Consider the following 17,526-nt stretch of genomic DNA (forward strand, 5'->3'; position numbering starts at 1 on the left):
TTATGTTCCAAAAAAATACACAATACATAAGGATATCCAGTTTTATGCTAAATATAGCATTATATTACTCAACATATCCATGTCATCATCTCATTTAATGACTAGGTATCAGGGTCAGCAATGAAACCGGTAAAATGTATGTTACATAGAAAAAAGGGTCAAATCATCACTAAATTTTAGTTTTGGACTTATTCGTAAATTATGGTAAAATAATGAGACTTTAATGAAACAGGTAAGTAATGAAACCCGTAAACCGGGAAAAGGGGGTCAAATCGCCATTTTTACCGGTAATTCATGCTTTTTCGTAAACAAAATTTAGTTTGAGACTTTTTCGTTAATTAGGGTAAAATTTTAGGACTTTACTGGAGATTTCCCTAATTATTCCTAGATTTTGAAATTCAACATACAACCAATATTAAATTGTAAACTAATTTTTAGTTAAATAGTGAGAATACACCCAAAATATTGATTTTTGTATAGCTAGAAGTTTCACTTAAATATACATATTTAATAAACTAATTTTTAGTTAAATAGTGAGAATGAACCCAATATATTGATTTTTGTATAGCTAGGAGTTTCACTTAAATATACAAAGATGATATATTGCATTTAACTTTTCATGAGAAGACGGAATGAATAATAAGAATTATAAAATAATATTAAGAACAAGACTTTTCATCAACACTATTTTAGCTTATTATTGAAAAACAAAGAAATGAGATGGATAAAGTATTCGCATTGAATATTTAAAACTTTAAATTACAATTAATGGGTACCGACTAGATATTTATCGACTTAAGATTGATAAAGTTTTAATTTTTTTTTTTATCTTATTATGATTTAATATTTTTAATGAAGTATATTTATCTTTTTTCTTTTGAACGGCTAAGACACTCTTTAAATCTTAATTTTAAACTAATGAGACTTGAATTATTAACCTTTTTAGAAAAAAATTCTAAAAGACACCGAGTTGATACTATTAGACTAAAAACTCTTTAGGTATTTATCAATAATATTATTGTACAGTTCTATTTTAGCCAAATGCATGATCACAAAAACTATTAGTATTAAAATAACTAATATAATACTTTTAAATAAAACAAATTCTAATGCTCAAGTATGCCAAAAATACATTTGGATTCATTTTACATATTTCATTTCAACCTTTAAGGTTTACTTTTAGATACTTTAATTTGTGCTCCTTATATGTTCTTGCGGAACAAAAAGACACTTTCACAGTCGCTCTCCTTCTCAACATGTCGAAGCAAACATACAGAGTGTGCTTGTGTTTCCGGCGACAGTTCAAACTCCGGGAGGGTGGACCTCCGGTGGACATCAAGGAACTGTTCAGTCATTATTCTGAGAACCGGGTGATGACTCCGGAGCATTTGCACCGGTTCATGGTGGAGGTACAAGGAGATGATAAGGTGACTAAGGAGGAGGCGGAGGCTGCCGTGGATGCTATGATCAAAGAGCTGAAACACCATCCAATCTTTCACCGGAGAGTTCTGAATCTTGACACCTTCTTCCGGTACCTCTTCAGTGACTTGAATCCTCCTCTACCTTTTCCTCCCAAGGTATTTCTTAAGAACCCTAATTTATGATATAATGTTTCTCCATGCATTCATATCTGACTCTTGGATTTCTTCGATTTTAAATTTGTTTTCAGTTTATATAAGGAATTTGTGACACCAAAACCATAAAAAATAATTAATAAATTGAATCCATTTTAAGGTTTGAAATTCAATACTTCAGATTAGTTTTTTATATTCTACAATCTGTATATTATCCATCCTTCTGGTCTCTTGAAATTGAAACTAAATTTAATTATATTTCTTTTTTGTTGGATTTACGAAAAATAAAACAAAATATATAATCAATAGTTGAATGTTCAGAATACTCGCTTCATTTATCATAATCGGATAAAATTTATATCTTTTTAGTTACTGTTATTATTATTATTATTTTCACAAAAGTTAGTCATCTACAATGCTAAGTAGTATAGGAATTTAACAAGATAGTGATTAGTATTGAATGTGTTTAATGGAATGTGAGCGAAAGACATTGAGTCTCAATGAATTTATCCCCTCTCTTTTTTCTGTCTCTTCTATCTCTTCTTTCTTGGGTGTGGCATGCCATTGACACGATCCTTTCTTTTTCTTTTTTTTTTTTTTTTTTTTTTTTCTGTGCCATTGTAAGCTTACCTGGAGCTGGTGGAAGATATTGCTATTTTATTACCATGAAATTACTCCATTCAGTTTTAAAAGTAAGCTGAGTATTTAGGTGTATAAAGTTTAATAGATCGAGAATATTCTAAATTAACTGTATTGTTTCCTTTATTGACCAAATTTTAGTGATCTATAATATCATTGAAATTTTAGTGATCTATAATATCATTGAATGCGACTTAATGCAGTTATAAAAGACGTCAAAAGTAACATGGTTTGTTGTGTAATTACTTTTGACAGGAACATTGTACCTAATAATACTCATAAATTAGTACTTTTAGATAACTGCTTATTTATTTAGATAAATATTATAAGGGCTGTGCTATAATTACCCCTTAACTAATTTTACCCCCTAACATCAATCAAATCAACTTTTTATTTTTGATTTGACATTATTTTTTTCTTTTTTTTTCTTTTTTTTTTCTTTTTGTTTTGATTTTTTTTCCTTTTATTTTATATTTTAATATTATTACTATTAAATTCGGATTACATCTTAAAATTCGGTAAACATTATAAATTCGCACGACATTATAAAATTCGAACGACTTTTTTGTCCGTAATTAAAAAATATAAAAAAAATATTTAAAAACCGATTTTATATAGCCGTTTGAATTTATAATGTCTTCTGAATGTTAAAATTTTGTGCGAAATTTATAATAATAATAATAATAATAATAATAATAATAATAATCAAAATATAATAATAATAATAATAATTAAAAAAGAATTAAAACAACAAAAAAACAAAATAGGAAAAAAAAAAACAAAAAAAGACAAAAAATCAAATCAAGAGGAGTGGAATTGGAAAAGGAAGAGGAAGGGGTACTTATAGAAAACCTCATATTATAATTCCTTTTTTAAAAAAAAAATTAGAAATACTTACAATATAAAAGGAAAATGTCTATAGATACCATCCAACTATTTACAAAGTTTCATGTATACACATTAGCCATAAAAATGTTAGTGGGAGTCACCAAAGAAACTGAGCGACCTTCATTAATTAAATTAACACAAAATTGCTGATAAAAGGTAATAATTTAGCGTGTGTTTAACGGGTTTTTATAAACTTTTATAAAAGATTTGAATTAAAGAAAAAAATTTGTTTGAAGTACCAGTTTAAAGATTTTATTTTAAAAGAAAAATCTTGTAATCTAAAAACTACTTCTATTAGATTTTTAACTTTAAGTTTTTTATATAATTTTAGGTCATTGAGAAGCTTACATATAGTACTTTTGTCAATCATTTTTATAAAAATAAACGTTACATCTTCCCGTCTGATTATCAGCTATCAGATTTTACGTTACAACTATGATCAAACTCCCTAACACACTTGGCAAAGTTTTTAGCCAAATATATCTTATCAGACTATAAAGTTTCATTTGGCAAAGTTTTCAGGGACCCTTTTATTAAATAAAGGTAAATAGTTGATCACCTTTTCCATGTCGTATTATGCCTTTACAATAGTAAATTATTGGTATATTCAAAATCTTTAATATGGTGAGCTGGTGGTAGGCAATTAGTCAATTATATTAAACACATGTTTCAATTGTTTAATAGTCTTTTCTTCGTCTTTTCAAATTAAGGTCTACACGTGTCCATTAGCATTACTTGCATTTCATCAAAATCATATTGAGTGGATGCCATTTATAAGTTGATTTATTCAACATGATACACGCCTACACGGTTGTAATAACCTTTCCTCTATCTTATAAATTCATTAGTTTGTAACTTTGTTTTAATAAAAACGATTATATTTTTGATAATAAGTGGATTTATTTATTGAGTTAGATATAAAATTTAGTATATTAAGAACTAACCACTATTTATTTTATTAGTTGAAATTCATTTATTAATATCTTTTTTGGAAACGGAGAAATTTATTAACTTCTTCTTTGATTCGATAATCGATTATACAACGAATCTATTTGTTTGAGCTATGAGGGTTATTTATTTATTTTTTGAAACCGCAAACTATCTAAATCTACTCCTAAATATTACATATGTCTCCTAAAAAATTTGAACCCACGACCTCTTATTTAAGAGGATCACTACATACCGCTAGACCAAAATCCTTTTGTTGTTCTCATAGAAAAACCTGTGTATTTTGACATAAGCAAATAACATGCTTCTAAAATACCTTTTTTTTATGCTTCAATAAAGTGAAGTAAATAAAAATTTGAAAAACGTATATGAAAAAGGCTTAAAATCATTTAAGCAAAATATATATAAAAAAACGTGTAGGTTTATACCTATATGTGTAAATTAGCCATCAACCTTTTAAACGGCAAATTAGCCATCACTTAACACATATGATTATATAAAAAGAGTGTTTTTCTTCAACTTCTTTTGTAAAGAAAAATATTTGAAGTGCATTTTGCTGTCATTTCTGTTTAGGTCAGTATATATCGTTTTTTCTCATAAAACACTATCATAATAGTTTATTCTTTTGATAAAATCACAAGTGATGATGTATTAATGTATATTGTTAAAACACTATGATAATAACAGGTGATGAAAGATATGGAGGCTCCATTGTCGCATTATTTTGTATACACAGGCCACAATTCATATCTAACCGGGAACCAAATAAGCAGCAATTGTAGCGTTGTGCCGATCATTGAAGCCCTAAAGAGTGGTGTTCGTGTCATTGAACTTGACATGTGGCCCAGTTCCAGTAAAGATGATATCGATATCGTCCATGGAGGGTAACCATTTTTATATTTCTTACATCAAACTTATACTATGTTTTAATTAACGCAGAATTTGGTATATGTTTATAATATTTATTTTTCATTAATTTTTTCAAATCCTTAATTTTAAAATATTTTATTAACATTATAGATTCTTATTTTATCAATTGATATCTCTTATAAATTTTAGTTTAAAATATCGTCTATACTTTTCATGAATTTTTTAAATATCATATTTATTCATATTATTATTTTAATCAACTTTAACATGTTAAAACTTAAAAACTATAAATAACTCTTTTTGTGATTGTATATTGGTTAAAAAAGCACTCCTAAAATCAATCATATTATAAATTTAGACTTTATATATATATATATATATATATATATATATATATATATATATATATATATATATATATATATATATATATATATATACACACGCTTAGGTTATTCTATTCAAAATAATTATTGTGTTATTGTATGCATAAATGTGGGCCAATCAAATTTAATTATTTATAGAAAATGATTAATATATATTATTGAATTAAATATAATTGAAAAATAGCATCTTAATTAATTACAAGGGTAATTTAGTCAAATAATATATATTTAATAAAGGAAAATTGCATTTTTTATGGGATAATAGATTCTATTAATTTTAAAAAATCTGATTTTACGAATTATAATTCTTTTAATTCGGACATTCTGACAGAATATGTTTATGAGTATGTTGAAAAATAAAAATATTATAGAACCATAAATAATAAAAATATTCTTGAACCTATTTCTTGATCATGAATTTAAAAACTTATTGTAGAATAACAAATTCTTGAACAATCAATTGAAGAATAAAATCAAAAAATACATTATTTCTTATAGAATACGGGTAACAATTGTTAAGAATTACATTTATTGTTAAAGAATAAAATTAAAAAAACTTTCAAAACGGGAAAGAAAACATCAAAATCTAATAACGACTAATACATTATAAAAGAATAATGTGGTCCGTTTCAATTTTGTGGTCCGTTCTTCAAGCATCAACTTCTGTGATTCCAACAGAATTGAAATTTGTGATTCCATTCCAACAGAATTGGAATTCGTGATTCCATTCCAATAGAATTGGAATCTCACCAATATCATCCATTGAATCATCTACATAAACATACTTGATACCTTTTCAGAATTCAACCTTGTCAAGATCCTGCACTGTCCACATAAATGAAGTGTTAAATCAGAAAGAAATTTTTTTTTTTTGAAATATGAATCAATTCATAAAATGCAGCCAAAAAACTGCTCATTCTGATTCATTCATTTGACAAAGCCCTAGAAATATAGGAGTCAAACACAAAAAATTGAAATTCAAAATAAAATTACAATCAGGGATGGTAAAAAAGCGAGTGAAAATATAGAAAATGAAAGAATAAATTTTTTATTCCTGATGGAGTTACCTTTCCGTTCACATTGATGATCCCACACCTCTATCTGCTTATGTTCCTTTCATCTAAGGAGTCCAAACGAAACAACCATGGCAAAAAGGAGGTAAGGGTTCTTCCAAGGAGGCATTGTTAGCAAACTGTTGTCTTCAGAAAGGGCATTTAGGGAATTAAACATCTCGATGGCCACCAACACCGAGAGGGACAAAGTCATTGCTTTGACTTTTCCGGTGGTGAAATAGTCGCAGGGGTTTGAGAAAGCCATGACTCGGTTGCTGCTGACAAAAAATGGTGCGACTGAGAAATCGTGCCAAGAAGAACAGTCTCCCCAGTTTGTGAGCTGAGATACCGAAACAAGCGTATGCCCGTCCTCTCCTATTAGATCGACACCCAGGAAGGAGGCCTGTGTGTACCACACAACAAACACACCAACAGTTGCAATCCCGACATAACAACCAATCACCAAGTAGCGAAACAGAACCCATGAGTCTATGAGGGCATCACTGGATTTAAAGACCTGTAAAACTCTTACCTCTCAGATCCTCAAATTCATCAAACAACCCGATTTCTTTACAAATGGCCTCTGCGGTTGACTTATAGTCTCCAGTTATCACCAATACTTTTATTCCCGCTCCACGACACTCTTCAATAGCAGAATCAACCTAATCACGAGGTGGATCCTAAATTGCAGACAAATTCTTCTTCCGTCGAGCCAATGCCACCGAAGCCTTCGAAGATTCGCTTAACCGCTGCTGCTACTCGCATCCCTTTTCCTTTGCAGATCGGCCAACATTTGATTTTAGATAAAGAGGGGAACGAGATTTAAACGGGAGGGATTAGGTTAAAAGTCAATACCATGATTATAGGGATTAATTTTGGAAGTTACTAAACAAATTACTAAATTACCCTTATTTATTTATTTAATTATTAAAAATTTTATTTAATTTTGATTGGCCCACATTTATGCATACAATAACACAATAATTACTTTAAATACCTGAACATATATATATATATATATATATATATATATATATATATATATATATATATATACACACACACGATATGTTAAACTTAAATTTATAAAATTGTATAATAGTCAATTGATTAAAATAAGGATTTAAATTGATTATAAGGTATTTAAAAATGTTAAAAATAAAAATTTGATCATTATTTTAAAGTTTAATAAAAGATAAATATGATATTTAAAATTTAAATTGAGTAAATATTATATCCCCTAATTCCCAATCTTTCATTTTTGTCGTTTGTCATTCGTTTTTTTTTTGTTTGTTTGTCAATTTTTTTTATTTACCTTTTTATTGTTTTTTTATTTGTTTTTAATATTTTTAATAAATACATATTATTGTTATTATTAACATTAAAATCATTTTATTTTATTTGTTCGGATTATTTTTGTGTTATTTTTCTTTTGTTTAGACTATCACTATGTTACATTTTATGTTGGACTATCCTTGTGTTATTTTTCGTTTGGACTATATATCTCTATGTTTTTTTTTTTCCACCAAACAATTCAAGAGACATCAGATCAAATCAATTATATAATAATAATAATAATAATAATAATAATAATAATAATAATAATAATAGACAACCAAAAACAACAAAAAGAAAAAAATATGTCAACTTAAAATGGATTTTAAAGACAACAAAATGAAAAAAAAAATACATAAGAAATTTCATGGGTTAGAAGGGTTTATACAACAACATACTTTTTTCTTTTTGTAGTCTAAGGGATAAAGTTTGTTTTTGTCACCTGTTGTTCAAACCACTCAACCTGCTATAAGGGAGGAGAGAGTCATTCTCTCCCAACCCACCGAACCCACTGCCACATTATTTTTTCTTTTTTATTTTTCTTCATCTTTCCCAACCCACAACACACGGAAATCCTATCTTTTTGAATCCACTCAACCCATTCATTTAAAAAAAATACAAAACAATCAAAGGTAAAATCTTAATTAGCAATAGAGTTACCGACGGTACCACTCCAGCTTCAACGAGTTGGTTAATTGGTTTCACTAACCCACTTCATCATCTCTCTCTACTTTCTCTCTCCCATTTTCTCTTGTACCATGTGTTTTAAAACTTGTACCTTAGTTGTTTTGTATTTTTTTTAATTGAGTGGGTTGAGAAAGATAGGATTTCTGTGTGTTGTGGGTTGAGAAAGATGAAGGAAATGAAGAGACAAAAATTGATATGACAGTGGGTTCAGTGGGTTGGGAGGGAACGATTCCCTCCTCCCTAACAGGTTTAAGACTCCACCTTACCTCCTCCAACTTCCTCCCCTGGGCAACGTCTCCCCCTCTGAACTCTCTTTTGATGTCTGAAAAAAATTTGGTCAAGCTAGTAAATGTTCAATCATTTTGTTGTTTTCAGCTGATCGATTAGGCTGTGGGAAGTGGTGCGTTCTTTACCGCACCTTTTGCCACATATGCATGGGAACACCGCACCCTGACTGCGATTTGGGTGCGGTTTAGACCGCAGTGTGGTAAAAAATGGTCGTGTTTTGTGATTGGGTGGGAAGAATTTGACCATTTTGTGATTGGGTGGGAAGAAAAATAATGTTTTTATTTATTTATTTTTTTAAAATAAAGTGTGGCACCACTCCTTGGGTGTGGCAAAGAACCACACTTTTGTGGTAAAAATGACGTGATGCTTATGTGGCAACGAAGGGAGTACGGTTTCGGTGGCACCACTCCCTCCAGCCTTAGAGAACTTAGCCTCCGAAACAACTTCATACTTTTAGTCTCTCATACAAGATGTACCGACAAATGGGTAACAAAAGCACCCTATTGCCCGATTTGCAGGACTCATGTCCGATTGCACAATATTGGGCAATCCAATTCTGTGATAATAATGACGATGTTATTTTTTTTTGGAGATCAGCATAACTTAGTAGAAACGAAGTCAATACTTCGAATTTATGGAATTCACAGGAGGAATATGCGAGTTCATAACATTAGATCTCTACATTAACAATGACCAAGTATGCAGCGACAAAAATCCTCTCAAAGCATAAATCGTTATAACTCCTTTTTGAAGTTAGATAGCTTTTAACTCTCTCGTGAGTTTGGGAATTGATGTCAAAATACGATTTTACAATTTAGTGCAACATAAATACCCAAACCATGTTTAATCGTTATCTAAGTCAAAGCGTATGGAGTGGCCAAATGATTTTTGGTCATGGCTACTCTGAAGCTGTGCACTAAAAGTGTTAGACAAAATGTCTAAAAGAAGAACACATTCCCACGTTGCATACTAGTTAATGATTAAATCCTTAGTCAAATAATTGGTTGATTCATATCGTCGAGGTCTCGATATTGGGAGAAGAAGATAAATCATGAATGAGGCTCGGATTGAGTGCATGATTTGAAGAGTTGAATGCGAGAATTGGTAGTATAGGTCGAACAGGGAGTTTTGATCTTTTGTCATGTTGGTGATTGATGATATGTGAGTGTTTACTTGAACCAATGTGTAGAGAAGCAACTGCTGTCATTTTCAATTGGTTTGCAAGTGAAGAGAGTGAGTTTGGAATGTGGGGAATGTGATAGAGAAGGTAACCAGTTACCCCTTCGCTTTTCTGATAATGACTTTTTTAACCAACAAAAATTGAGTTTAAGCCCCAAGACCACAAAAAAGAAAAATTATGAATGTTGTTAAAAAAACACGAAAACTTTGTAGGGTTAAATTGATATTTTTCCTAGATTTTATATTAAATCTTAATATAAAAAAGAGCACGTTTTTATAAAAATTTAAACATTGATATCTGTTTTCACATATTCAACCTTGATAATTTTTATATACTTAGATTTATAATAATTTAATCGAAGCAAATTTAATACTAATCATATTTTGAAGATTTTAGTGACCTTTTCAAGTGGTATAGTTTATTAAAATTACTATGCGTTTTTTATCATATATTTTAATAAGTTAAAAAAAGAGATAAGATGTAATATTAAGAATGGTGGGATCAAGTGACCAAATCAATTATGAAACGGTCCTTTGTTTCTGACAAATACTATTCAATGTCATCTCACATTGAATAAAATCATTGAACATATCATGATGGAGAACATACACAATAAAATATTTTTTATTTTTTTTAAGGTTTATGATATGTTTGGTAGTAGATACACATATGCCGATTCCGTATCGGCATCGAAATGGTCCCTTTTTTTAAACCAGTTTTAGAATGGTCCTCTGTATTTCAGGACCTGGATGATATTTTTTCGGACTAGTATTTATTTTCGGTTTAAATCAAGGACTTACCTCAAATTTTGCATTACCGAATTTATTTTGTAGAAATTATCATTCATTTACCAAATATTTTACTTATACATTTGATATTAAATTGTTAAACCCTTAAAGTGTTAAATACTCCCTCCGTCCCAATATTATTGTCAACAGACAAAAAACACACATATTTTGTAGAAATTACCACTAACTTTATTTAATAAAATGACAGTTTTGTCCTTACTTTGCATTTAATGTTTCATTAAATGTTTAGTTGGTTAAGTAATAATGAGGGGTATTTTGGTAAAAATGTTATTTATTTTTAGAAGTGAACTATTATTTTGGGACAAACCAAAAAGGAAAGATGGACTATAATTTTGGAACGGAGGGAGTATAATATAACACGAAAAAGGAACGTATAGTGGAAAAAGAGGAATACAATACTATTTTAGAAAGAACAAAAAAGGGTTGCATTTTGCTTTGCTTCCTCATGCTGGAGGGAGTGGTGCCACCGAAACCGCACTCCCTTCGTTGTCACGTAAGCGCCACGTCATTTTTACCACAAAAGTGTGGTTCCTTGCCACACCCAAGGAATGGTGCCACACTTTATTTTAAAAAAAAATTAAATAAAAACTTTAATTTCTCCCCACCCAATCACAAAACAGTCAAATTATCTACACCCAATCACAAGTCGCGGCCATTTTTTGCCGCACTGCGGTTTGAACCGCACCAAACCGCACCCGGGGGCGGTGTTCGCTGCTTATGTGGCGAAACCGCACTCCCTGGAACCGCACCACACCCTCCAACCTCATCCCACATAGGTGCTTTGAAGGAAACAAAAGGCATACAAGGCTTAATATATACCACCACTCAAATAAGCACAGTAGCCTTCGAAGGCTTATGTCAGGATGCGTTTTACCCGATGAAAATAAAATCAATTTTTTATAAGAACATACCGGTTTTGATTGGCTTAAGACTGTTTGGACAGGTTTGACCGAATCGGGATTGATTTTAGATTTTTGGAGACTGGTTTAGTATTGGGACTGGCAAATCAGTGAAAATAAATAGTTAAATACTGCATCCAAAATAGGTGGTCTAGACCAGACTGGAATCGGCCGGTTTAGGATTGGTTCGGTCCCTAGGCAATTTATAAGACTAATGTGGAGTTAATTATGTATGTTTATTTGTTTTCCCTGGCATCTCCGGTCTTCTTTTCCATGTAATTTACTTTCTAACCTTATTAAAATCACAAAAAATAATCTTATAAATTTATTATAAAGATGTAAAATCTTGTCCCATAAATCAGTTTAGCGTATAAATCTTATGCAACATGCACAATTGCACATTAACAAACAAGGTTGGTATCTCTACTAGTTATTATTCACTTAATTTGGCATGTAAATACATATGATTAAAGTTACTATTTGTTTTAAAAGTTCAAATAAAATCATTAGATTTCTTAGAAATAAGTACTAAATACAAAACCCAAATGTTAATTAGATTAGTTATATATGCCGACCAATATACAAATACGAAGGGATATAAATGAACAGAGGATTCAATAGAACGTTCGTTACGTTCGTTACGTTTGTTTATTATTAAATATATATGAATATACATATGAATTTTTGTACATTTAATTAAACAAATTAACATAAAACAATGAACTTTTTGTGAATATATATTTACAATTGTTTAGTTAAACAAATGAACATAAAACAATGAACTTTTTGTGAATATATGACGATTGTTTGTTTAAGATCATGTTTGTTTAAGATCCTTAACTAATTTTTGTTTGTTCATTCACTTTCTTTTATGTTTGGAAGTAATAGCATAGCATATATTTATGTATATACTATTACTTGACCAATAGGAGTAATTGTGGAGGCTTCTAAGAGCGGTTTAAGTTTTATGTCTTTTATTTTGGAACGGCAAATACAATATTATACTAAACTACTCCTAAATTATTCCACCTATGTCTACAGTGGGACTTGAACCCTCAACCTCAAGGAGGGAGGGCAACACCGGATATAAAAAGTGGAACTAATAATAGTAAGTAAGATAAATAGTGTCAATGATTAAGTTTTACGATTATCGATTTGGATGTTAATATCCATTTACTTTCACTTTTATATATATATATATATATATATATATATATATATATATATATATATATATATAGGTTTGTTCGTTTACACCATTTTAGCATCTTAATGAACATAAAAGAACAGACACTAACAATGAATTTTGTTAAATAAACGAATACGAACAACAAAATTCCGTCGTTTATCTATTAGTATTAATTAATTTGTTCGGTTTAATTAAATTAAATAAACAAACATGAACTGGCATTTGTCTATATTTGGTGGTTCATTTACAATGTTAGAGATTTATAGTCCCATCTCTTTTATAAACCACCCCCTTCTCTTTTATAAACTAATGGAAATATTTGAACGATAACTTGAAGTTTATATTATGAAATCATCATCAATTGCATGACACTTATGCAAACAATTGGAAGTAAATAAGGAGTAACAATTACCGATTTTTAAAGTAAAAAATTGCTATTGATGCTATAAAATTATAAGTAGATTGATAATAACATATGTAATAACTAAAGTACATTAATGTTCATATCTTGAAAAAAGAATACAAAGTATGTTGATATTTTTTGCAAGTTGTATAATATATAACTTCCATCTTATACGTTTCAATATTTTAAAGTCGTATTAAATCACGATTTTATGTTTTGTTTCTTTTTCAATTAATGATACTAACAAAATCATGCTTTAATCTTGTAAGCCATATATTATCATTGTGTTTTTGACTTGTTGCATACAAGGACACAACTTAATAGAGAAGATCATAATAACGAAACTTTCTCCGTTAAATCATAAGTTTTTTTTTCTTTTCATTATTATTTTTCTCTATTTTCCAAAATGTATAATTTTCTCAAAGGTTTGTAGACATCAGTTTATCATGTTGGTTGGTCTTGTTGCAAAAATCCAACATAAGTTTGTTTTTACATATTGCAGGACGCTAACATCACCTGTCAAATTAAATCAATGCTTGGAAGCCATCAAGACATATGCATTCGTCGCTTCCGAATATCCTCTCATCCTCACTCTCGAAGATCACCTTACTCCTCTTCTTCAAGCCAAAGTTGCGAAGGTATTTCAAGTTTAAGATTCATTTACTAATTATTAGAGTTTGAATATCATAACGGCTAGTCATGCTCTCATAAAACATTGACACACATAAGGTGTGTTAATGGACACACCTTATTTTCATAAACAAATTTAGCTATACTAATAACAGAGTTACATTACAAAAAATATAAAATTACATATTATAAATGTACTCTACGACTTGTCATATTTTGGAAACGATTGATTATAACTTCAAGCCAATACCGACGTCTTATTTCATCATGTTGATAAGGTTCTTTAAGTCAATAACTACGGCTTGTTTCATCATGTTGATTAACATTATAAGTCATTATTCTTTGTCTTTCAGAAGGATCAAAAGGAAGATTATCAAATCAATTACATTAATAGTCATCGTAAAAGTAGATGTACGTTGAGGAACTAGAATAGAATTACCAATAGGTTGTTGATGTTGAAGCATATTATGTTTTCCTTTTCAGAAAATTTTTCATTTTCCTTACATAATCAAAATCCAATGTCCATAATCAAAATCCAAACAATAAGAACTAATCAACCAACTTATTGTTGACAAAGCATACAAAATTAGATAGTTTAAATAAAAACCAAATTAAAAATTCACAGTTTCACAATAAACCTTCTCATTGTGATGAGTGTATTCCAAATAGATATTGAACCAAATAGAAACTAAAAAATTCACACATTCAAAATTCAAAGTCACAATTCATAAATTAAGGTAATAATGAACTATAGCATCATAAAATTAACAATTTAGGGTGTAATGTTTACGATATTAAACTACGAAATTAAATGTCAGGGTAAAATGTTTTTTCCTATCCATTTAGACTTTGAAGTAGACAATGGGGCGATTGTTTTACTGCTGGCTAGTGGAATTAGAACCTAGAAGCGACAAGGAAAAAAAAAGAACTTTTTTTTTTAACTGAAAAGTCGATAATGTGAATAACCGAAGATGGGCTGTCAAATCGTTTGGTTGAGGGCCTAATTTGAATAATCCCATTTTTTATTTGGGGCACTTAAATAGTTTTATACAAGTTTTTTTTTAAGCCAATTAAGTGTATTAATTTTACTCTATAATACTACTTCCTTGGTTACTAATACTTAATTTCATAAATTATGCATTATGATAACACCATATACTTATTCTTTGTTTTTGTTAGATGGTGACTGAAACATTCGGAGATGTCCTGTATTACTCAGGATCAGACACTATAACAGAATATCCATCCCCGGAATCCTTAAAAAAACGGATCATCGTCTCAACAAAACCACCAAAGGAGTATCTCGACAAGACCAATAGCATGGAAAAAAATGATGAAGAGAGCTCAGTCAAGATGAAAACCTCACCTGAAGATGATCCATGGGGTGTAGAAATATGCAACCCTATCGAAAAACACAAATCCTTAAAAGAGGTTGGAAACTATATATACTCTTTTTTTCTTACAGTTTACTACCATTAACTAACATAAAAATCAGAAGTTTATATACAAGAATCTCATTTGAAAAACATGATGTACTTTTTTGTTTAGGATCAACTTGACGAAAGTTTTCAATACGAAGAGGAGACTGTAAAACAAAATACAGAGCTCGAGTACAAGCAACTAATTGCAATCCAAGCAAGAAAACTCAAAGGAGGAGTCAAAGACTGGCTACATGATGATCCTACAGCAGTTATGCGGATTAGCTTGAGAGAAACACGTCTTGAAAAGGCCATTGAGAACCATGCAACAGATGTCATTAGGTAAAACAACAAATTCTTTCTAATTAGCGACAGAATCTGATGAGTATTTTTGACGGGTTAATCCGTCGCAAAATGTTCTTTTATTGTGGATGCACTGGTAGCTAGGTTGTTAATGAAATGAAGTTGGTATCTTTTGAAGGTTTACTCAGAGGAATTTGTTGAGGGTGTTTCCAAAAGGATCACGAGTTGACTCATCAAACTACAATCCATTGGTTGGTTGGTGTCATGGAGCTCAAATGGTTGCATTCAACATGCAGGTTTGTTTCTGACTTCGTTTTCTTTTGATTAGTGAATGTAATGTGACGTAAAAACTAACTCTTTTAGTTATCATAGACCCATGGAAGGTTTCTATGGTTAATGCAAGGAATGTTCAGAGCCAATGGAGGTTGTGGGTACGTGAAAAAACCAGATTTATTGCTTAAAAATGGCCCCGATGACAAGGTTTTCGATCCTAAAATTACACTTCCTGTGAAAAAGACTCTCAAGGTATCACTTTTAGCTCTTCTTTATTGTCAAATCCACAATAGTTAATTGATAAATACAAGAGAAATTAAGAAGCTAATGTTTTACAGGTGAAAGTCTATATGGGTGATGGGTGGCATTTGGATTTCGAAAGAACACATTTTGACATATATTCACCTCCAGATTTCTATGTCAAGGTTCACTCTCATTCCCATCATCCAATAATGGATACATTATTTTGATTTTACAAACTGAAAAGTCAAACATTTGATACAGGTTGGAATTGCGGGAGTTGAAATGGATTCAGTAATGAAGAAAACCAAAATCATTCAGGATGATTGGACACCAAAATGGGAAGACGAATTTCAGTTCCCATTAACAGTTCCTGAGCTTGCATTACTTCGTATCGAGGTGCATGAATATGACAAGACTGAGAAGGATGACTTCGGTGGTCAAACTTGTCTTCCGGTGTTTGAATTAAGGACAGGGATTCGAGCAATACCCCTTCATGATCACAAGGGTGATAAATACAACTCAGTGAAACTACTTATGCATTTTGAGTTTGTATAAGTTATAATAAACTTTGGTTTGTTTTTTATTGTATGGTTAAATGTGTGTATTTTTGAATGTCCGACAAAGGAAATAAAAATGTTGGTATCTGTTGTGGATGACATTCAAATATTTTGAGAAGCCTCCTGCTTCCATCTCTCAACACAACCATCAGTTTGAGACATGAAGATTCAGAACAAACCATAACAACATCAGATCGAATAAACAAAAGAGAAATTATAAAGATTTTCAGAGTAATTTATTTCTCTGCTTTCTCTATTACTTTAGAAAGAGATCACAAGAAGCCTAAAAAGGTAAAACGAAAAATACAAGAAAGGAAACACAATATCCTAGGAGCTTAATAAGGACAACCAGAAAATGTGATTGGAAGACAGAAAAGGAGAGTGTATCATGCATTTCAATACTCTCCCTCAAGCTGGAGCGTGTAGCTTTCGCCCGCCCAACTTGACAAGTAATAACTCGAGTTGTTTTCATCTGAGTGCCTTGGTGACAAGATCGGCTATCTACATTTTAGTATTGACGTGATGTGGCTCAATTTATTGTGATTCCACTCACTCCTTGACAAAGCAACAATCCATTTCAAGGAGCTTTGTTCGTTCATGGAAGGCAGGATTATTTGGAATGTGACGGGCCGCTTGATTGTCACAGTAAAGTGTTGTAGACCCATTTTGTTCCGCCTCAAGGTTCTTTAGGATCCATCGTATCCATAAAACCTCACTAGTAGCGGCTGCCATGGCCCGGTATTCTTCTTCGGTCAAAGATCGAGAAACAACGAATTGCTTCTTGGATTTCGAAGAGACGAGAGCTATCCCCAAAAGTAAAAGGTACCCAGTGTGACATCTCTTTGTGATGGAACATCCTAGCCGTTTGGCAACGCAGTACGTGACAAGGTTTGTTCCCCCATCTTTGGGAAAGAAGATACCTTGTCATGGTGTAACCTTTAGGTACCAAAGGATT

General features: G+C 30.7%; 1 protein-coding gene across 1 annotated transcript; it reads left to right on the forward strand.

Annotated features, from left to right (window-relative positions):
- The first annotated feature begins 1,162 nt into the window (after positions 1-1,162).
- Positions 1,163-16,672, forward strand: LOC145110844 (phosphoinositide phospholipase C 2-like). Its single transcript, XM_079047157.1, has 9 exons — positions 1,163-1,577; positions 4,737-4,933; positions 13,650-13,785; positions 14,957-15,208; positions 15,326-15,537; positions 15,677-15,794; positions 15,871-16,023; positions 16,110-16,196; positions 16,276-16,672. The coding sequence occupies exons 1-9, from the start codon at positions 1,257-1,259 to the stop codon at positions 16,567-16,569; spliced, it is 1,770 nt and encodes a 589-aa protein (XP_078903283.1). The 5' UTR covers positions 1,163-1,256; the 3' UTR covers positions 16,570-16,672.
- The last annotated feature ends 854 nt before the right edge of the window (positions 16,673-17,526 follow it).

This window comes from Lactuca virosa, chromosome 5 (assembly GCF_052849685.1).
Source record: "Lactuca virosa cultivar CGN04683 chromosome 5, Lactuca_virosa_CGN04683_v6, whole genome shotgun sequence".
NCBI lineage: Eukaryota > Viridiplantae > Streptophyta > Magnoliopsida > Asterales > Asteraceae > Lactuca > Lactuca virosa.

Excerpts from the sequence above, each read along its gene's own strand:
- LOC145110844 (XM_079047157.1), top strand. The coding sequence starts at position 1,257 with ATGTCGAAGCAAACATACAGAGTGTGCTTGTGTTTCCGGCGACAGTTC. Across the intron at positions 13,786-14,956 it reads TTCAAGCCAAAGTTGCGAAG|ATGGTGACTGAAACATTCGG; the intron begins GTATTTCAAGTT and ends TGTTTTTGTTAG. Across the intron at positions 16,197-16,275 it reads CTCCAGATTTCTATGTCAAG|GTTGGAATTGCGGGAGTTGA; the intron begins GTTCACTCTCAT and ends CATTTGATACAG.